The sequence below is a fragment of the Perna viridis genome, chromosome 13, assembly GCF_037379345.1.
Source record: "Perna viridis isolate PV_CMFRI_1.1 ecotype Kerala chromosome 13, ASM3737934v1, whole genome shotgun sequence".
In the NCBI taxonomy this organism is placed as follows: domain Eukaryota; kingdom Metazoa; phylum Mollusca; class Bivalvia; order Mytilida; family Mytilidae; genus Perna; species Perna viridis.
In genome coordinates this window covers 12,776,493-12,799,816 of record NC_142457.1, presented here as the reverse complement: position 1 = coordinate 12,799,816, position 23,324 = coordinate 12,776,493, and the positions used below count along the sequence as shown (strand labels likewise).

Sequence of the window (23,324 nt, the reverse complement as noted above, 5' to 3'; positions counted from 1 at the left end):
ATGCAAATACACAAGAATTACAACTCTCGGACGATGTATGTAAAAATTTCCCTGCACCAAGCGAAGATCCAGAGATTGTAGATAGGGGCCCGGAGTCAAGAAAAAAAAGATGTTAAGGTTACTATGGGTCAATACTTGCCAAAAACACGACATTGACAATAAATTGAAGCAGAAGAGGTGTTATAAACTTGCTTTGATCCATATATGAAGACGATCCTATATATACACTTTTGCACTTGCTCCAATTTTTTTCTTCATTGCTCCAATTATTTTTTTTTTCATTACAGGTAAATTAGTTTAATGCGGTTTATTTTCAAGATATTTTATTTATTTGTTTTAATTATAAATATTAATATATACATGTACCTGCTCCCTTTACTAGTTACATCGCCAGGGTGTTGAAGCAGGATTTCAAACAGGATAAGCCAATTTCAACAGTTTAAAATACTCTATAATTTCTAAGCATAGTACTAAAATCTGTCCATGTTCCAACAATGAAGTTTCCGATTAATATGAACACAAATTTAAATAACTACACTGTAAATAACCAACGGCACACACAGTTATATCTTGATTTATCCTGTATGTATTCTTGGTATACATGTAATACATGTATTTGTTTTATTTACAAGACAGTACTTACATTGTACTTGCTTAACCTATAAATCGGTGCTAATGAAAGATAAAAAATTCGGCACAAGTGAAAACATGGAAATTTATCAGATTGGCGCAAATGTCACACGTCCCATATATTATACTAATTGAGTACCTGTCGATTTAATTTCTGTTTATTCAGATGGAATCGATTTTTATTGGAGATGCTATTAGAAAAATTATTGGTTTTAAGCTGATAAAAGATCCATCATCAATCGATTGGATAACGTTCGTTATGGCCTACAACATTCATTTTCCATCAAGATCGTTTCATCTATTCAAAAGTGACTTAAAATGACAGTTAGAATTTCAATAAGGCTATAATATCAAGAGAGAAAGGTCGTCATTGTAGAAACATGTACGTGAATGTTGATCAAAACATCCTTTGCTCACGGTATATGAATCTAAGGATGCTTTAACAGTTTCAATGTACACAGAAACAATTGCAACATATCTTTTTTATGTCCTTTGCATATGTTTATGACCTCCATCAAAACACATAAAAGCATATGTTTAAAAAAAGACATAAATATATGATTCTCTCTTATTAATATATTGATAAGTAAACAAATGTTTCCACGATGATTTCAATCATTAAAGGTATATATGTTTTATTTGAGTTGGGGCAAAATATTCAGTTCAGTTGTAATGGGCAAAAATGCATCTAAATGTATTTCCATACCGGTCCTAAACATATTTTTCCATATGTTTTGAAACACATGAAAATGTATGTTATAATTTTTCCTATGAAGTTTCATGTAGTGTGCATTTTAGGTGTTTAATGTATCATGTAACCTTCAAACATTAGGGCAAAGATACTTTGAAATAGCAGGTTAGCTCTCCCTCTAATCATGCACATATCGCCATTCAATAAAGGACATCTTCGTTATACCCGTCGGTGAAATCTACAAAGACAGTGCATATACATTGTATTTATAGTGACGGACATTAAAAATCAATTCCATGTATTACAATGTAGTTATATACGAGAACGCTATATTATGAATATCATAAAATAGGCGAAGCGTAGACTTGCTACATGTCCCTCACTTTACACTAAAGAATATATATAAACAAAATATTACTGATTGCATGTATCCCTCTGATGGCAAATCTTCTTATTAATTCGGGAGATTAGTAGTGGTGTTATCGGAGAGGATAATTACATAGATTTTCTATGTCATATACATGTGTATATAATAAAGAGGGACTTGTAGCAAGCACAAACTCGTTTTTTTTTATTTTATGATATTAAGAATTGCGTTTAATGTTCAAAATAAAAGTCCAATAATTCTGAAAAAAAGTGATACCCAACCTTCCTTTAAAGTTATATCAAAATCCTTTGGGTGGTTTAGGAAGAGTTGCGCTTACAAAGTTTTGATATGTAATACCCTTTATTTGGATTATCTTCCTTAGAAGTTGTCCGATAGAAATTATATTCCTTCATACCCATCTACATATGATACCTAACCTTCATATAAAACGAAACGTCATCAAAATCTCTTGAGTAGTTAAGGAGTTGTGCCTTCAAGAAACGTTGACAGACGGACGGACGGACAGACAGACAAACAGGGTGATTCATATATTCCCCAATTTTGTTTGTTTGAGTGTGTGTGTGTGTGGGGGGGGGGTGTAATAAATTTTGATTTTGGACCACTGGACCTTAAAGTGGAATATTAAAACAGGGGGTTAAAAGTTAATTTGGAAACACAGTTGAATTAAGTAGCAGTCTCTAAAAATCAGACAGAAAGTGATTCATGCATCTCAAAACCCATCAAATTCAGTTTTATTTCTTGTTCAGAAACAGTTACTGATCACATTACCAGTCTCAGTTTTTCATTTGGTTGTGGCACTTTTGAAATAAAACTTATATAGACTTACATGAAATTGGCACTTTGCAAAAGTTATCGCTCTTGATCTGGTTCCATTTGGTTGATTTTAGTGTAAATTGATTGTATGATTTTGTCAGATGTACAGATCTGAATACAGAAATGATGATTATTATGTAAATAAATAGCATATATAGACTGAAAAACCATCGTTTGTTCTGTGTGTTTGTCTACTCCATGAATCACTTTACCATTGGCAGTGTCTGAATTTTATTTTGACTGGTACTTAAAAGATGCATATGCGTACACGTACATGTACATGTACATGGACACATCACATGTACGTATACGTGTACATTTGCATGTTTTGTTTGGTAATTTATTCCAAACACTAGGTTTTTGCCCTGATCATGAATTTGTAACAACACCCATGGTTTTAATTATATCTGTACAACACAGACAGAGTATCTAATGTAAATCGAGCATTGAATAATATCGTTCGTACCCACTTATATAGAAACAAAATAAATAATTATTTTACACAGCAAAACGAGGCCCAAGGGATTCAATGGTAAATGTCAATAAGTTGTACTGCTCAGAAGTCAATTTATTTACTCGTTTGTATAATTTATAGTGATAACTGAAATAACATCCTAAGGGAGTATAGATATAATTGTTCACAGTGGCATTGTTTCCCGAAATATGATATTGTGCGTAAATTGTTTTTTCCGTCTCGTTTCCCAATTGAAAGTAATTTCTTACACGTTATGAATAATATTCCTTAATTTTTCATAATTCAATAATTCACTGTCGTGTGCACTTCAAACTTCATACATGTACATGTTTTTTTCCAGTCTACTAACATGTAACGACCGCAAATGAAACATACATATGAATTAGATACGAAACTAAAGTACAGAAAACTTGTATACAGCAAGTAACATTGATATTGCATGTTCCGGAAGATTGTTTTAAATCTGTGCATTCGAGGGTTTGGTATTTTGAAAATGAGTATTTTTTGCCAAATACAAGATATTTTTAGGGGGTGGGGAGTTAATGTAACATTTCTAGACTTTTTTTCGCCAAATTATGAAGGGACAAGTTTATTTAATACGTTAGAAAGGACAGTAAGTGGAAATGGGAGGAAAGATCTGAAATTATATTGACTTCACCTAGACGTGTATCTTTAGCTATATGTATGTATTATCGATACTGTGCAGAAATTGATTCTTGTTCATCGAAATGTTTTTGGGAGTCTTAAGTACATGCACATTATAAATGTAACATTTCCAACTTTCCACTTCTAATGTGTCGATATTCCTGACATTTTGGATATCAATAAATTATTACAGAAATTCAACCATAAAGTTATTTTCATAACACATTTTGCAATTTATAGAAAATCAATTCGTTTTCTTCTTTGTCTATGATAGCAATTCAGATTGAAATATTGATAGTACTAAAAATTAACGTTCACTCGTCAAAGGAAAGCTATACAATCTATTTGTTGGTATAAAGTGTCCGAATTGATTGATTTGGCGGGAAACTGCATGCGAGCTCTATCAATCATGACGGTCAATACCACGTGGTCAATACAGCCTAAACAATGGATGAAAAAAGCTTCAACTTTTTGACGGGAAGTAATAAACAGAAAAAGTGAATCGACACTACAAATATATTGTGTCATCTTTGCAAGAGAATGTGCAGATCATATTTTTTTTTACATTTTCTATTATTTTTATTGTGCTTTGATTGATAGCATACGATATGAAAACTGACCATTTTTGGAGAACAATTACATGTATACCTCTGGTTGCATCATTGTTTAAATCATACCCTCATAAGGTATGTTGCTCCAGAGTCGCAAGAAATTAAAAAAAAAGTCGGAACCTTGAACATGTGTTTTGTACATGCACATTGTGGGTTTAAAACAGAATTAAGAAAAGTAAAAGAACAAGTCGTAGACGTTATCTGCGCGTGAATTAAAATCTGGTGTCATTTCTTCACTCGTGCGCACTTGTTGCTCTTGGACTTGCAATGGAGGATCCAGTTATTCCGACCAAGGGAGGGGCTGCTGACAGGCTCCAGTGGTTTTCTTAACAATCAGCCATTTTTTGTTTCAAGCAAAACGGGGATCTGCTTATTACTCAGTATAGATGCGGGTATGCGGGTTTTCCTCCCGAATCTTCACTTCGTTTAAGGACATTTTCTTACATACATGTATGTTATACATTGTACATGTATTTTATTGTATCAACACGTGTTTGTTGATAATATGTTTGCAAATAATTTAGTTAATTTTAGCAAAACAGCCAATCAATGTGATTAACGTACTTGTAAACTACCAGTGTCATTTGATCATATTTCTATAAACACGCAAGCATCAGGTAACAAAACATTAGAAAATACGTTGTATGTTGATGACAGAGATACGTAATGTGAGAAAAGACAGGAATGATTTTAAAATAAAAAAAATATTATAAATAAGAAAAGAAAGATATGTAATACTTCAAGTGAGATGATGAATTTCAATATTCCCCAATCGAATAACAATTATCTTTACTTAACGGATTGATGGGGACAGTCATCATATAACATGTTGTCTGTACAAGAACGTTCCGAATGAGATAAAAAAATATTGAAAATGCAGCAATGTGGATTGCGCGTGACATAAAATCCGGAAAGTATCAAAGACACTCTGGTTCTTATACAGCCAGACCATAACTAGAGTATTAATGTATGGCATTTTCCATATTGGCCCTGTTACATCCCGAGGTAATAACACAACCATCCGAGCCATTATTAGTACCGAGGGCATGTTACAAGGCCAATATGGAAAAGGCCATAGATTGATACTATTTATCAATCAACTTTATTTTCAGGACATAGTCAGAGGCCATTATTAAAACATATGATTTCACCATCATTTAAGATAAGTTCATATATCGATGAATCAAATATATATGAAAATTAATCATGAAGGTTTTGATGTCTTTTCCAATAATCAAAAAAAAAAAAAAAAAAAAAAAAAGAAAGAAAAGAAAAACAAATCGTAAATTTATAGAAGAAGATGAAACACACCAAAAAATATACTCAGTCTCAGTACTGTCACACTTAATAAAAGTTGTCACTTATTGTAAGAAATGTACGCCTTTTTGATTTACTCCATAATGATCCTGTATTGAGCCCCGTTTTTAACTTCGTAGTGCATGGTTGTGATTTCGTAATGACCGACTGTAGGAATTACCGGTTCATAATGACCAGTTGTCGAAATTTTCGGTTCACGAAGAATTAGCATTTCCATACATATTGTATTGAGTTGGTTAATAATTACTGCATTGCACCCAATGTACTGATATGCCAGAGAAACTCAATGATTAAGAGATTAGTAGAGTGTGTGTCCTAGCACCGTCTGGTTAATTGATGTTGACGTTTATGATTATTTCATTAAGGGAGATAATTATGTACAAACATGCAATATTTGATGGCTTATACACAAAGACATACAAAGAATGCCATAAATGTGATGTAGAATGAATGATATCGACCTTCAACTGCAGCCAACTCCGTTCTCTGAATTCTTTGACATGTGTCTCATACATCTTGTACATGTTGGTGAGTGAATTTCGATACAATCAACTAGTTGTTTTCATTTATTTATCTAAAAGCAATTCAGAGTTACATGTATGTAGGTAGGATCCAAGTAAAGGCGTACTTGGTGTACGTCCTCCTTTATGATTGGAAAGAAATTGAATTGTTTGCATGGAATCTCGATTTTGCAGAAAGTGCGTCTCTTCGCTTGGCTTGGACACACTCTATTGGGAATGACGTCTATGTACAACACGGACGTACATACATTTTGTCCTGGAATTATTTACATTGCTACATTTACCAAAACCCAAAAGGCTTTATCATTCGCACACTGTACCATAACCACGTGACCAAAACACGTTTGAACTATTTAACGAACCCCTACATTTTTTGTAGACTATATACAGTACGTGTTTAGTATAAAAATTCAGCACTTAAAAGCTTGTCAGGACATTGCAAGCGTGAGTGCTCGTTTCCGCTAAATTATGGAAAAATCTTATATCATACAAATGTAAATTGCACTTAATTGCGAATGAAACTGCAGACCGTCTGAGTGGTTTAAGTAAATTTAAAGTCTAAGTGCTTCGACGTTGAAAGTAAAACGTTTTCATACCGAAAATTCAGTTTTAAGCTTATTGGTAAGGGGCCCGCAACGATTCCATCCAACTTAGGACTATCATTTGTTTTTGTTGTAACTTTTTTCCTGGCCATGTATACATGTTTGTATTTCAAAATCTGCGCTTGCAAGTATTATGGATACTATTTTTTAAAACGTTTGTGCAAATAATGATGATTATGCTATCCTTGTAAAATACCCACCTCATATCCCATGAAATGATTAATCTCTTTCATAAACAAAGTTATAATATTCTTTAGGAAAAAAATAGCCGACATGTACTTATCCTAAGTACTCTATACAAGGAAAACTTGGAAATCCCTGACGCATCATTAATTGCTATAATGTCTTTTGCCATTTCAAGTAATTGTATCATGAATATTTGAAAATTAATGACACCTTCCATCGATATCAGAGAAACTCCAGTTATTCAATTTTGTTGATGCCTGTTGAGATACGCTTCATGTACACGTACATATCATAAAAGTAAAGCTCACGATATACCAATCCAATCTGTATAGACAAGACTCAAATATATGTATCACACACAGGGAGCATCCCCCTTATTACATCAGTAGTTGTTTACATTTGTTAATCATATTGCCACATTAAAAAAATATATATAGAAAAAGACCAAATTTGGTTGATGCTTACAAGGGCTTAAGGAGGTATACCTAGGGTAAGGGACATAACTCTAAAAAATCATTAGAACGTTTGTGTAAAGCATTTTACATCAGTCTTATATAAGCATCAAAATAACTTCGGTTTATTTCTTTCTATATCAAATGAAAGCTTAATAGGCTTTTGCGAAATTGAATATGATGCAAATATATCACTGATTTCAAAAGTGTATGTCCCTTACCCTAGGTCTAACTCCTTTACGTACAGGTCATCATTTCATGCGCCTGATTATTGATTTCAACCGCAAATTTCATACGCCTGTCCACAGTCGGAAGATATTGGCCATTATTGTGTCTTCGCTTCCGTATAATATTTTTAAGTTGATTTAAAAAAAATATAATCGTAGAGTTTATAACTTTTGTTGTCGGGGCCTTTCAGAGCATACTTGAAGGTGTGCTTACACTTGTTGAAGACCTTTTTGTAATTTCTGAAAATATTTTCTGTTTTGTATTTAAGTTATAAGCTGGTACATTTGTTACATTTCCCCATATCGGTTTTTTTCCTATCACATGTAGGTTGGTAAGTTTAGGATCAAAATTGTATTTAATGGCTTGATATTGAACACAATTTATAATCATTTATAATTCAAAAGATTCAAATCAGAGGAGAGATATATTGGTTTGATAAACCAATTACTATTATAATCATCATAGTTGGAGAATAACAAACAGACATATTTTTATTTTAAGAATGATAAATGAGTGAACAGTAGCTATATTTTAAAAGAAAAGGGGAACGAATTACAAATACACGTAAACTATAAATAAAACACTCAAAATACGGCCGTCGTCAAGGCAACAATTTCTAGAAGACTGTCAATCCATACTGTAGGAACAAGGTGCCATTCAAAATAAATGGATCTTGATCGAGGACTATTTCTATATCAGTCATCGACTTACTCTCCTTTTCAATGATTAAATAAAGTACAGATGTGATACGAAGCGTGGTTTAAATGACTAGTGTTCAGCATAACGTCTAACAAATTCCAATTCAAAGAGAAATTCCCAGTGCTACCCCTCTTTGTTAAAAAAACACTAAAAACACCGATGATATATGTTGCACAAGTAAAATGAAACAGTGAAAGAAATTGGAAATTTGGTATTTGACATAATACGGACGGAGCGTAAATGACGTTCTATAAACATGTAATGGTGCGACCGCTTATTTCGGAAATAACGTATGCAGTTAGAAAACGTCTGTATGAAGTTTCCATGCAGACACACTGCGTGTGTTATAATAGGAAGTTTCGAATCTTCCCTTCAGTCGAAACATCGGCGATATAACATTTAAGCAGTGCATTATCAACAAAGGCTAAAGTTACATGGATATAACTGCAAACATTCCCGTCAGCCTAAAATCATATCAATTTCAAAGAGAAAAGTTCGCTGGCTTCTCAAACAAAGTGACGTTATGATTATGAAACCAATTCTGATTTGAATCCATAGAAATAAATATGTGAAAGGGAAATAAAAAAATAAGGAATGGTTATATATATGTAAATTGCTACAAACCAGGTTATTTCGTATAATCTGTTTAAAAATGAGAAACAATCCTTGAACGGATTTAATCAACAATCATATCTGTCTTCAATGCAAGGAAATAATTACGCAATGCCTAAGTCTAACTCCACAAGTGACCACAAACGCGCAGACGGGTAAAATAAAACAGCAGTCATACAAAGGTACTTACCTCTAGATCTACAGGTTGTCCGGGTTTCTGTTTGCTTTTTAAGCTCCTTTCAGAAGCACTGTTTTTAACGGAAACAGTAGTTGAGGCCGAATTCATGTTCCTATTTTGACACCCTCTTCTCTAAAATCCTACCTATCACTTGGATATTCAAGAACTCAAAATTTCACTTTGTTAAATCAATTTTATTTTATTTACTACCACTTCATGCCTTCTCATCATCATATTAATATTTTGAATCAAAACCGTCACAGATCACCGACCTTACTGTTTGTATATCTTCAGAATACAATGTATTTGTTGAACAGCCCTTCAGTGCATATACCTATTTAGTGCCTTTAACGTATATATCCCAATCCCGCGAGATGACAGTCATTAATAAATATCAAGAAAAACAGGTCGATATCGCCCAAAATCAGATATATCTTCCACTGTATTATTTCTTGTTTGTACGGCTAACGAAACAAAGAAACAAAATTCCACTGACAATTGGTAAACCAAACAAAATCCAATTCTTATAAAATCCAGATGGAATCGGCACTCAGACTTTTATTGTATTTTCAACACAACTCGTAAAAAGGATGATACAACATTTCATACCTGCTGTAAATAACAAGAGTTTTCCCGTCTATAGATTAATACTGAATGAGATTACCGAGTGTTCAGGATTTGTGCAAAGGTGCTATAAAACTACTTGTTTCCACTTTAGTTTGACAAAAAAAGCTATAATTGTTCTTGGAAGAAGAAACACATTTCTTTACTTTCCGTTCCACTGCTATATATTTTTATGCTTTGATGTGCTTTTTGTCTTTTTTGCTTAAGCCTCTCTCTTAGATAGTGAAGCTAAAGTGTTTTTTTTTTCAACTTAATATCCAAGCTGTGTAAAATGTATTTCAGAATTAGACAAACTGTAAATATTACTCCTCTAAAATATTATTCATTCACTATGCGCACAAGTTTTACTGAATCACGTGAAGTAAATCCCAGTCTTTTGCAATAAAAGTAATTTTCCATAAACACACACACACACATAAAAAATACAGAGTTTGGAACCGTTTTGTTTGAAATGTTGTTTCACATCTAAATGTTTTTAAAACCACTTTCTAATCAACATTGCCCTTTAAGCGCCAAGCCAACATTGCACCTCCATTGTCTCAAAATATATCTATTTGAATAATGATCCTACAGGACACATAATTCACACCGTAATAAAACCCATGGAAGATGCCAATCAATGTTGTTCGTAATGATACTTACTGTGAATGCTTTATGAACATGAGATAATGATGTATCACATTATTCATACTATTACAATAGGTTGACTAAGCGGTGTTTATGCTTACATTCAGCTATGATCAGACTTATAAACAAACACCAATTTATCAATTACCCCGTATTATTATTACGGGGTAGCATAATACATCGTACAAAATCAATTGTGAAAAGAGATGTATGGTTTGGATTATCTTTGATGACTGTTATAGAGGTAATCTAAGAACAGCGTTTAGAAAAATCAACTTTCAACGACTAATTTTTGCCACGGTTAACATGGTTATATTGCAAGGTTTTTAAACAAAAATGAAAAGAACAATCTAACAAAAATGAAGGGAACAATCTTTGTTTCTGGTATATGACAGTGAAGTTGTAAAATTACAAACATTTTCTATAATGCGAGCTATACTGTGCTTCCTAATGCCTCACCAAGATAGCAAACATTTCAATATTAAGATTTGATACGCTTGAGCTCGAGTACGAAGGACATAATTTGAAATATTTAATAAGAAATGAATACGATGAAAACCAAATTAGAAAAAAAAAGAATTAATAAAATAAGATAAAACATTACAATGAAAAACAAATGAAATCATTGATTGTTACACCGAAATACATTTATTCATTTGTACATGAATATAAATGTATTTTTATTTTTAAAGCACATAATAAAACAAAGGCATTGGTACGTTTCTAATTCATCAAGTTTATACTTAATGATGACATTCAATTAATCTGCATTTACTACAGTTAATCAAACCAGAGGAGGTTTACCATACCGCTGTCCCTGGTCCATGTTCCAGAGGAGGTTTACCATACCGCTGTCCCTGGCTCATGTTCCAGAGGAGGTTTACCATACCGCTGTACCTTTTTTTTAATTTTAATTTTCTTTATTTTGTATCTATTTTTCCTTTGTTATCTTTGTCCTTGGATTACATTATTTTGATTATTCCTCAAATCTTGATTCTCTTGATTATTATTTTAAATGTCAAGGCAGGTTATTGCAATATCGCCAAATAAAAACGAAATACAGATCTGTATGTTTTTCCTAATGTAAATACGGATTCAAATCAAGAAATAATATAATTAGTCTTCCCAAAATTTAAATATGCAGGACGTACTGTCTTGGTACTAATTATTGACATCGGGTATGGATTTTTAATTATAATCATGGTTGTGAAAATTTTAGTGAAAAAGAAGCAGTATTTTTGAAAGTTCAACTTAATTCCAATGAGATAATTAAGTCTTGTATATCTTGTCAAATCTTACAATGTCATTTGTGTATATATCTTAAAATATCTTAATTAGTTTGCATGTGATTTTGTCTATCCTACGAATATATCTGTGGTGGACTATGGTAAAGTCATCAATCCAGTTATTCAAAGGCAAAAATGATACTGGTATGTTGATTCTATTATAGAGAATCAGTGTTATTATGAAACCTGAAGATATTTTGTAAAGAACATTGTATCAGAAAGGTCAACGCATACAATCTGTACCTAGGAACAATAGGTAAATTTTGTACATTGAAAACAAATAAACAACTAAATAAAATGAAGCAAAAAACAATAACATAAACATATAAACAATATGTACGTCTCATTAGCTACATGTAACTGAAAAAGAAAGAAAAAACATCTCAGAACTTCCAGTGACGTTCATAATGTTTCTAATTATATGTTATTACGGAAGATTTATCAACGGAACAAGGATTCTATCGCAAATCAACAGAATGCAATCTAGGGACAAAGACCAGATAGTAAACACACACACACACACACACACACACACACACACACACACACACACACAACAAAGAACCAAGATTCTAGCGGAAATCAGAAGAATACAACCCAGGGACAAAGACCAGACAGTAAAAAAAACAGACACACACAACAGCGAACATAGGTAACCAAACTAATACGTACAAAGAAAGAAAAGTAAATGGCCAACCCAGACTCCACTAAAAACTGGGAGCATGGAGCAGGTGCACCGGTAGGGTAAGCGTCCTCTGCTTTTCTAGAAACACCCACCGGGTTGCTCATAAAAATAAGTCCTGGGTAAACGAAAGAGGAAATGTATGACACGATGAACAAATCGGTTCTCATGATGCAGATGAATACATTGTAACGATGTACGTTTGTTCATTATGACGACCATAAACCTTTTGTAGTGATGACTTCAACCTTGTAGCAATATACTTTGTTTCAGAAGCCTATATCTGTAAGAAGAGTAGCGAGGTACAAAAGGTATGCAGAAGTACGACAAGCTCTGGCATGACGCACGAGTTGTGATATGAAAGCTCCATACGTAGGTGCTTACGGCTTGTTGCAACAGATGAAAGCGCTATTTTATTCAAGGATTGGCGACCCCGTTTAAACATTCAATCTAGACAATACATGTATGTTATCAAACTCTTGCCATTTTAAAATCAAATTTCTCGTTTGTTTCCCCTCTAGTGAATTTCCCGATACAATTCATTATCTTAGTTAATTCTAAAACATTTAAAAGCAAATTTAAAGTGTCGCAATTGAGTTGTTATTAGTTTAACCTTATTTTCTTTGAGAGTTCATCGTGTTGACCCACTCCGAGCAATGCGATCCAATTACATTGAAATTAGCATTAATTATTCACTTCCTTATTCGTTTTGTTGTGATATGTATTGATTTTCCGCTCTTTTTCTGCAAAAGGTTGTCAAGCAAAGAAACAGGTATCAAATTTTGATATGAACACCCACTGCAACTATAAGAACTTATGAAATTTGATTTGTCGAATATAGAATTTTGGTTGGATTAGATACTTGTATCACGACGCTGGCCCTGGATTTTTATTCCTTGTAAATCAATAGGGTATCGTTAATCCAACAACACTCAGAAAGAAAGCTCATACATGTATCGCCCTTCAATGAATTAATTAAGTTGCGTTTAATGCCTGGAATGTATTGGACGGCTAGAAAAGTAGTATCTAACAAACCGTTGCACTTTAGGAAGGCAGACCTAGGGTAAGGGATCTCATGTAAGCATCAAAGTAACTTGAATTGTTTTCATTCTGCTTCAAATGAAAGCTTGATAGGCTTTGTTGAAATTGAATATGATACAAACATATCACTGATTTCAAGAGTTAAAGACGAAAGTATTTCAAAGACCACCGTTCGTAATATTTATCATCCTTACTCTGTACGCGCTTGACGTCAAAACGACTCTGTACGCGCTTGACGTCAAAACAATGAATAACCGTTATTTTCCTCTAATCGATAAAGATTAAACAAAACAAACAAAACAAAACAGAGTTCGTCTCTCAATACATTTTTTATTAACCGAACTTCGCGTTGTACATATAGCTAGCAAATACTGTTTCAGACAATAATGTATCATTTTACCCTTAGCAGGACTAGATTACTCATTCGAACGCGACTTGCATCTAAATTCACCTAGTTTCAACCGGAGTTTGTATGGAGTGGAATATTCAGAGATAGACTCTTCGATTAGGTAATAAAACTTGTGATAATACAACAAAAAAAGACTATAGAACCATTTATCAATTACCGAGCAAGGCACCTATAACTCTTTATGATGAAACTCTTTGTATTCCAGAAACGAAAATTGCAGACACGATACAAATTATTGTAGAAAATGAAACATATTGTATTCAGTATACAGAACAAAGATCCCGCAATAACTGGCTATTATTGCAATGTTAACGAGGAATTCTCTATAGATGGTATATGACTGAGTCGCGACCTTATTTAATCCTTGAAATGAGTCTCCCGTTGGGAAATCAAATTACTCTGGTCCTTGATAAAATGTCGGAAATCGGAAAATGTTACGTGAAAGTAATACATTATTGTCAGGTACGTTTACACTTGTACAATTTTACGAAGTAGAAAGGTCATGTATGGGTCGTAGATAAAAAATGATACTCTTTTGAAAAAAAAGATTGAGTAATCGTCATATCTTACGTTTCAATCTTTTGCTTATCTATTGGGCTCAGAATTACAGTTGCGATCACTTCTAACCTCTCTTCGATCCTGTCAGGATTCGCTGTCAAAGAACAGTTTTAAACTGTCAGAAACTGTTCTGACCCGCGACACACCTTGCCAGGGTTTGTTAGGACTTCGGACAAGCTCTGTCATAATTTGTAATGGGTATTGACACCCTCCTGTCAGGAACTGTTCTGAGTAGAACAGATACGAGGATTAGAAGAGTTCCTGACAGATTCTGACAGTCTTTAACTCGAGAATACTTCTCTGTCTGAATTACATACAGTACATGTACCTGATTACGAAAAAAAGGCACCCGAATCCCGATTCGTACGACGGGAAGGAAGCCTTGCTATGTTTAAACTCTTTTTCAATTTTTTTACCCGACTTTTATGTATGGCGTGTAGTAACAGCAAAAATCATTGCCTGCCGTACTTGTTACCTCACTGACTTTATAGAATTTGGATGCAGATCTAGACACCGGTATGATACAGATATATTGACATTTTTAAACAGTTTATACAGACCTATTTTCAGTCATTTTTTTTTAGACCCTCAAGCAAATTAAAAGTGTGCGCACTCATACATTTTGCAGGAATATGACATTTTTGAAGAATTTTGACGCAAATTTGTATGTCACAGCCAGTGTATGATTGTTATATTGAAAGACTAAGTATTTTAGTCAATAATTTTATACCTTCATACCAATTAAAAATGTGCACATTTTTTCAAGAATATGACATTTTTAAAGAATTTTGACTCGAAAAAAATGTGTCGCAGCCACCACATGATATTTATATTGAAAAATTAAGCATTTCAGTCATTATTTTTTTACCCTCATTGAAATTGAAAGTGCTCGCACTCATACATTTTGCAAGAATATGACATTTTTAAAGAAGTTTGACTCAAATTAATGTGTCAAAGCCACTATATTATAGTTATATTTCAGCATTTAGTCATTAATTGTAGGCCCTTATAGAAATTAAAAGTGTGGACACTCATACATATGCTGGAATATGAATATGAATTTTGACAGAAATATATGAGTCGCAGTCACCCACATGATACTTGTATTGAAAAAATAAGCATTTTAGTCAATAGTTTTAGACCTTCATGAAAAATAAAACTACCTGCACTCATACATTTTGCAGAACTTTTACTGAAATAATGGTGTCACTGTCACTAATATGAAACTAACATTTTTAGTTTCTACATTTTCTACATATTAGACTATGTAGGGACATTGAAAGTGTTATCACTCATATTCGTTGCTAAAAGGGGCATTTTGAAGAATTTTGACCGAAATATTTAGGTATACGTATCAGTCACCCATTTAATGCAAAATTGTCAATTTCAACATTTTTAGAATGATTTGTGACCCTCATGTTGTTAAAAGTAGCTTTCACTCAAAAAGTACTTTGTAAATTTTGAACTTCGTGAGAATTACCAAACATCTTAAAGTTATTTGTGCGACTTTTACACTTAGAACAGAAACATAGACCTTTAATTTTAAAATTAATTTGATTTAATTATTATCACAGGTGTATGACAGAATGTAAAAAAGTTATACAGGTAAACAATGATAATTTTTGAACGATGAGTAACTGGACCATTATCGACGAAAATGCGAACATGAACAACGATCGAGTGATTATGGGATGATGATCACGACGAGCTCTCTCGATATAATTGGAAATTCAATGTAAATTTTTAGATCAAGATTTGTTTCCTAATCGGGTTAGCTAATTTACATTAATTAATCACACAGTTTCATTTATTAATCGCTGACTTTCTGTTCTAAATTACGTCACACAGATTTAGTGTCAGGAACTGTCCAGGGTTATGACAGTTTAGAACAGCTTTTCGTATTCTCTTTTTCGCGACCCAGGCAGTTTCTGTCAGGGAATATGGTAAAAGGTGTCCTGACACAGGACAGCCTCTGTCAGACCCTGTCAGGATCTGTCAGGATTTCTGTTCTATCTGCTCTCGTAGAACAGAAATCCTGACAAATTCTGACAGAATTTAAGAGAGGTTAGAATTGATCGCAACTGTAAGTGTGTAATCATATGTAAGAATTAGGCAGTGGGCGAAACATGGTATGAAAAAAACCACCATTTTGAAAGTTCAATTGGACTATTAGCATCAGGCAAGGAAAAAAGACAAGATTTTCCATATTATGATGAACACATTTTGTTATTTCATTAAAATAGAGGTAAAAATGAATATTTCAAAGGCAGATAGCTCTGTCAAAAACCTCATTTTCTAACATTCTATTGAAAAATTTCTGGCAAATCCAGTGATGCAGAGATCAAATAATGGTCTTTTAAAATAGACGAAGCATCGTTGAGGGAAATTATATAGACAGATTGGTGGCTTTTTGATCTGCTTGTTTCTGATTTTTCTCATTTTGCCTGATTCTAACATATTTACTCTTAAACAAGGAATTATATAGCAGTGAAAAATATCTGAACCGAACATCTTTTGTACTTTATAGAAATGGTTCGGTGGTTAATCAAGGTTCAAAATATTTTAAATTGATATAATTGGACTCTAAAACATGTTTAGATTAGATGGGATTCGAATTTTAAAGGGTTTGTTATGACAGGTTTAAATGTATATTTCTTCATTCATTGTCAACCTCCCATACATTTTGAAAAGAAAAAGATCTGTCATGAACATTAATTGTATTGAACCTTTCATATGGGCAATACACTACTTATCAAAGGCTGCAATGCTAATTTCAACTAGTTCAGTGTGTTATGGAGCTTCTACCGTAAGTTAAACCTGGAGAAGACTAAATATTACCTAAAATCCGCATGTTTACATTAATAATCCTGAATATATCACGTAGGATTTACTACCTTGCAGTGCGACACTGGCTCCTAGACGATAGAATGGGAAAGACTCTATATTTCACAAAAGGTGTTCACATGGACGATTCATTGTTTAAAGATGTTCTAATATTTAAAGAAAATATTATTTTCTGCAAAAAAAAAACTGGCCCGCTTGTACAGATTTGATGTGTGTATTTTCCACAGCTACATAACACAAGTGCACTTAAGCTGGTGAATGACTTATTTTGCATATTTTCAAAAGTTCATTAGTTGAATTAGTGATATGTAACCTAGAAATTTAATGTTTCCTATACATGGGTTGCCTTTGCTAACGTTGAAAATTGACATATAGATGATAATAAATAAATAAATAAATAAATAAATAAAACATTAAAAACACATATGAGTACAAACAATTAAATAAAAGTTTACATTGGCTTTGACGCAATAAAAAGATCAAACCGCAACTGTAGAAATGGATATTCGGCAAATATAAAGTATTGTGCAATGGTTTGTTCCTTTTTAGAGTTTTTATTTACATTATGATAAAACATCTGCAATGACATAAAAGCTGCTACTATTATCATTAGTTTTGTTATTTAACATGTCGTACAAATTCACCATATTATTTGCATACTTTTGATGATAGGATATTTCTATACATGTACAAGTCTTCCCATATCTAATGTTTATTGTAAATACCGAACACTCACTACAAAAATAGTATTACATAACAGGCCACCGCGAGGAAGCATACATTTATATACATGTATAAGTATTTGGCAAAGTCTTTTGAAGTAAGACAATTTGTTTACAAGCACCGACTATCCATTTCCGCATCCATCAGGCATTAGTACAAGCCTTCTTCACACTTTAACTTCAAGCTAGAATGCTACATTGCAGTTAACGTATCTAAATATCTAAGAAGGTATCTATGGAAGACGCAGGAAGTGCGTGTAGACGTCATTAAAATCTATTCATAAATGGCCGCAAACTCATATTTTTGAAAAAAAAAAGAATTTTGGTTTGTTATTTACTGAAATGATAAATCCGAAATAAATTACATAGACGGCACTAGAAACTTGAAAAGAAAAGGAAATACTGCTGTTCACAGTAGAGGTAGAGGTACATTTAGCCTAAGCACTGCATGTTTGGTCTTACGAACATGCTCATTTGAATCAGGTAGGCGCTAACCAACTCAAATGGTCGGTAGAATGTTTTAAAATGCATTCGTATCAATCAAATTTTATGTTGGCACAGCTCACTTGTTAATACTCAAGGCTTACCTCCAAAGACCCCAGTCATTCAGGTGGGAAAATAAAATGGGAGTGCACAATGGTAATGGTATCATGTGAAAGAGAATGTGTAAAAGATTTATCAAATTTCACTCAGCGGTTTGAGAGTAATTGTGGATTACAACTTGGGACGGAAGAATGAGCGGTTGGTATAATAACGCAATATCTAACTTTAGTATTAGTATATGTCAAAACCAAATATTTCCTCAGAAAACAAGTGTTCATGTAGACAAAAAATTAAAAGATTTAACCTCATTTGAAAACAAATGCCGGCTTTCCTATTACAAAGTAAACGTATCATTTGATTGACTTGTTATCAGATTGATATGTTGTCAACCAGAAGCAGTTATGAATCTTTTATGAATTCTACAATTATTTGAAATCGAGACTTCATACAAGGAGAGATTCAAACCTTCTAATCCACCTAACAATCACACTCTGAGCAATTAAAAACAAATACGGAAAGAAATTTCCGGGTTTCATTTGCATGCAGGTAATTCAAGACTTGGTTAATTAAAACGATATTTACAGTGTCAACATAGGAACTGATGTCTTTTACTTCTGATTGGTTTTCAATAATGTGTTTTGATAATTGTAGTCATGCTTCTAACGTTCGATAAGTACAAGGTTTAAAGAACAATTTAATCAAAATGGAATCTAGAGGGCTTGCTGAGTAGATGACACAATGTTAATTAAGAAGAGTCAATATATATTCAGTTGAAAAAGCTACAAAACTGAAATCATACATGAATTACTATCTGCTAACAATACAGTGTCAACATTTTCGAATACATCATTCATTTATTTTGGAACAATTAAAATCTCTTCTTCAGTAAAAATATTCTCTGTCATTTAACAATTCTTGGATGGCAAAAGAAAATCTCCTGTCGACCCAAAGCGCTTTTGGACGCTTACCCTACCGGTGCACCTGCTCTAAGTTTTTAGTGGAGTCGAATTTCGCATTTATTTTTGTTACGTTGGATGTATTATTTTAATTTCGTTATGTTCTTTCAGGTGTTTTTCTGTTTTCCATGCCTTGTATTTGTCCCTGGTTTACGTTTTTTTCTTATTACCGATAGAATTGTGGTTGCCTTGGTTACGCTTTTCTTGCTTTAACTCATTTACAGCAGAATCTGCTCGCACACGAAAACAAACTTTTTCTTTTCGATTGGTCAAAATATTCAATTATTTTGATTAATTTCATGTTTCTAAAATTCTACATCCGTTTTATTTAAAGTATACAAAGAAAAAAAGGCAATACAAGGTGATCTGTTAAAGTAGACCACTCTGTTCATGTGTACTTGTGGGCGTGACCTATACATATTATTATGAGGCGTTTCATCGGCTCATGAACCATCATGTGTAAAGCCGATCATCCAATTAGATTATCGCATTTTATTGATAGCACTAATTACTTGCTAATGGTACAAAGACAATTTATAAACTACAAATTTGAGTGCTACTGTAAAAGCTCAAGAAAGCTTAAGAGGCAGTATTAACAACAATCAGACAGGAGCTGATTCATGTCAAAAACCCACCAAAAGAGAATTGACGATAACGTGTCTTATTAGCCCTAAAATACAACTGAAAATTAATCATAAATTGTTGAATGATTTAATTGTGACATTGCAGACTTGAATTCATCAGAAATGAAACAACATAAAAAATTACTGATAATTTTTTGCATTGAATTGACAGAAAGATAGCTTTACGTTTACCAATATTCCAACATTCAGATATTCTGTAAAATTTCGTACTTTTTGGTCAATATCGGGTCATATTTTTGACTAGGAAATGTCGTCCACAACAAAGAAACAACTTCAATATGACATATTTAGTAAATATACTCATTATTACATAGTTTAATATATGTCCAAATATGAAGTTGTTTCTTGAGTTTGGACATGTTTTTTTTCTAGATGTAATAATGTCTGAAAAACAAAACGACAAAATTTACAATTCTCAGCAGTTTTTTTAAATGGTGTAAAATTGTAGCGTCATTATGAGGTCTATACAATGAAATAATGCAATTTAGTATCATTTTCCTCACATTTAAATATTTTACTATAGGATTAAATAGCTATTTTCGGTCGTTCATGCATGTATGAACGGACGGATCTCGGAGCTCCGAAACTCAATGAACGGCAGGTGTGGAGAGATCCGTTCATACATTCATAAAAGAACTAAAAATATCTGTTTAATCCTTATAACTCTATTCCGACCTTTGGGAATTTTTGTTTGAATGTGTTGAACCGGTAAATGTATTTATAGAATCTAATTCAGGGACAATTTAATTGTGAGGCAAATTTACTTGTAGTTAGATTTTAAGTATTTTTAAGTTTCTTTCCCCGAGCTGAAAATTACTCTCTGTAAACAAACTGTGCTGGTAAAATCAATGTGGATTAAATAAACTATTCTTACGGTTAAATTATGCCGTTTGGGTCGTTACCACACTCTTTTGAACTACACGGCCGCCATATTGGTTTCAAGTTGACTGGCATTCATGCATATACGAGCGATCTCGCGAAGTTCATTCAAGTATGAACTTTCTGGCAAAGACCAATCAAAAACGGCTATAAACATGAAGAATCTTATAATAAGAGTAATAATGTTATGAACAAATTTTATATTATTACAACGAAGTTGATATTGTAGGAAATATTCATATCTTAATGCCCATACGCCTCCATTTTTTCTAAGTGAGAAACCGTTACAGACAATATAACCAGGGTTAGCTTGAACATTGGCTGTTGCATTTTTGAGATAAGAACGTACAGATTGCAAATAAAAGTGGTATTTTGAAAAAGTTATAATTCTTGATTTGATTGAGTTCATTGGTATTAATATGTGGTTTACTAAAACATACAGATCTGAAAGAATCAAAAGGATGCAACCCTGAGACAAATACCAGACTTGGAAAAACTATCATACACAACAAAGAACATGAAATTGCCAAAATAATACATACAAAGTAACAAAAAGTAAATCAGCAACTCGGATGCCACTAAAACTGGGAGTATGGACCAGGTGCACCGGTAAAGTAAGTGTCCTCTGCTTTTCTAAAAGTACCCTGAGATGCTCATAAAAGTCAAGTTCAGGGTAGACGAAAGAGGAAAGGAAAACTATGACCATTTAAACAAATCAGTTTTCATGGAGCAGATGGATATACACTAACAATCCACGAGGTCATGATGACGAATACAGAAATGACTATCGTTAAATAAGTACATGCTAATAAATCGAACATCGATATTAGTTTAGTGTGTTTTCCTGCACATTGGTTCACCTAAAACATTGGGAGCATGGACCAGTTGCACCGGTAACATCCTCTCCGTTTACAGAAACACCCGCCGAGTGTAAAAAAAGTCAAGTATTAGTTGCCAAATTCTTGCACAAGAGCAAGAATCAGTGCTATTACATAGAGAAAGATTAATTTGATCGCACGGGAAGACTTTTTTAAACTCTATATTCGACTTGAAATTTTATTACAGAAAATGTAAGATATTAATTAAAACATATCGTTCCTACGATGTACTTATAAAGTGTTTTTATTTGAATGGCACACATGGTTTATCATTTAATATTGTGAGTATCCGGATGTATCCAGAACAAAAGCAAACATTAGTGTGGTACAACAATTTTTATTGACAATGAATAGCAAAACAATATTGGTTGCAATTTAAGAGGATGTCCATACAAAACACAGGCAGTGGGAGGCACAAAACAAATTTTGTTTTCTATGTATTTTTATCCATTTCAGATTAAAATGCATCCTTTCTCAAAGTTTTTTGTTTGTTTTGTTTTATGAAATACAAAGGTTAAAGAGAAAAAAATATACACCGAAACCATTGAAATCCACTGACAAGGGAGATAACTCATTAATTTGTTTTTAGCAAAATTTGGTTGCATTGTTAGGGAACTTTAAAATTTTTTACGAGTCATCCATTGTCCTTTAAAAAGTCTTTTTACTATAAGGCATGTAAGTCTCGTCATGTGACCCCGTGATTTCACGAGAATTGGTCCTAGTCTACGATTCAAAAACATAGATATTTGTCATTTAGAAAGCGTTGAGTTCAGTGTTAAGGGAAAAAATCTTTCTGTGTAAAAAAATACCGATAAAAATGACAAATAACTATTTCTACATAATAAATATAGTATGACAATCATGAACTAGAAGATTTTGCATTGTTATACAGCGTTTCGAGTACCCGGAAATTCCGGTAAAAAATGAATCTAGAACGAGACTTATATACTCTATTGACATATTCATATGATATAAATATTATATTGGAACAACACATTTAGCGGGATAAAATTTACCCTGTGCCAACCATGTCATAGGATCAACCGGATTTTTACATTAACAGCCTCCTTTTTTATACTAGAGTAAACACACCACACATACTATAAAGAATTTAGTGTGAAAACTTTGATTTTAAATACCTTTATATTGTTGAAAAATTCAGATGCGGTATTCATTGTGATGTATTTTTTCAAAATTAAAATTTGTCTTACCTCTAGATCGACTGGTTGTCCAGGTTTCTGTTGCTTGCTAGTTTTCCTCTCCGAAGAACTGTTTTTAACGGTAACAGTAGATGCAGAATTCATACTTTTGGACTATTGTCTTACTATGTTTAAGTTGAATATAATTTCTGAACTTGTCTACCCGTTTTTTAACATCCCGGATTTAGTCTACACAAATACCGCAAAAAAGCGAAAAACTTTTTTTTCATTAAATAAACCAAAAAAAAGTTTAAAGCACTTAATCGTTTATTTATATTTTTAAAACTTGTTGAACAACTCCTTAGAAAAACAATCAACACACTCCTAACATTGCATTTCATCAATTAAAGTATTTCACTAACATCAATTAAACCTTTATCACCG

At 32.9% G+C, this 23,324-nt stretch overlaps 1 protein-coding gene across 4 annotated transcripts in view; it reads right to left on the bottom strand.

Annotated features, from left to right (window-relative positions):
- Positions 1-23,324, bottom strand: part of LOC148599628 (dipeptidyl peptidase 4-like) — a 162,224-nt gene that overhangs the window by 99,417 nt on the left and 39,483 nt on the right. For 2 of the 4 annotated variants that reach the window (XM_088559850.1, XM_088559855.1), the window contains exon 1: positions 9,061-10,316. The exons of 1 other annotated variant lie outside the window; for it this stretch is intronic. In XM_088559850.1, coding sequence (XP_088415976.1) covers positions 9,061-9,156 — 96 coding nt within the window. In that variant the 5' untranslated portion in view covers positions 9,157-10,316. Of the gene's footprint in view, positions 1-9,060; positions 10,317-22,952; positions 23,114-23,324 lie in introns of those variants that run through there. One more of the 4 variants, XM_088559852.1, reaches the window with a different exon arrangement.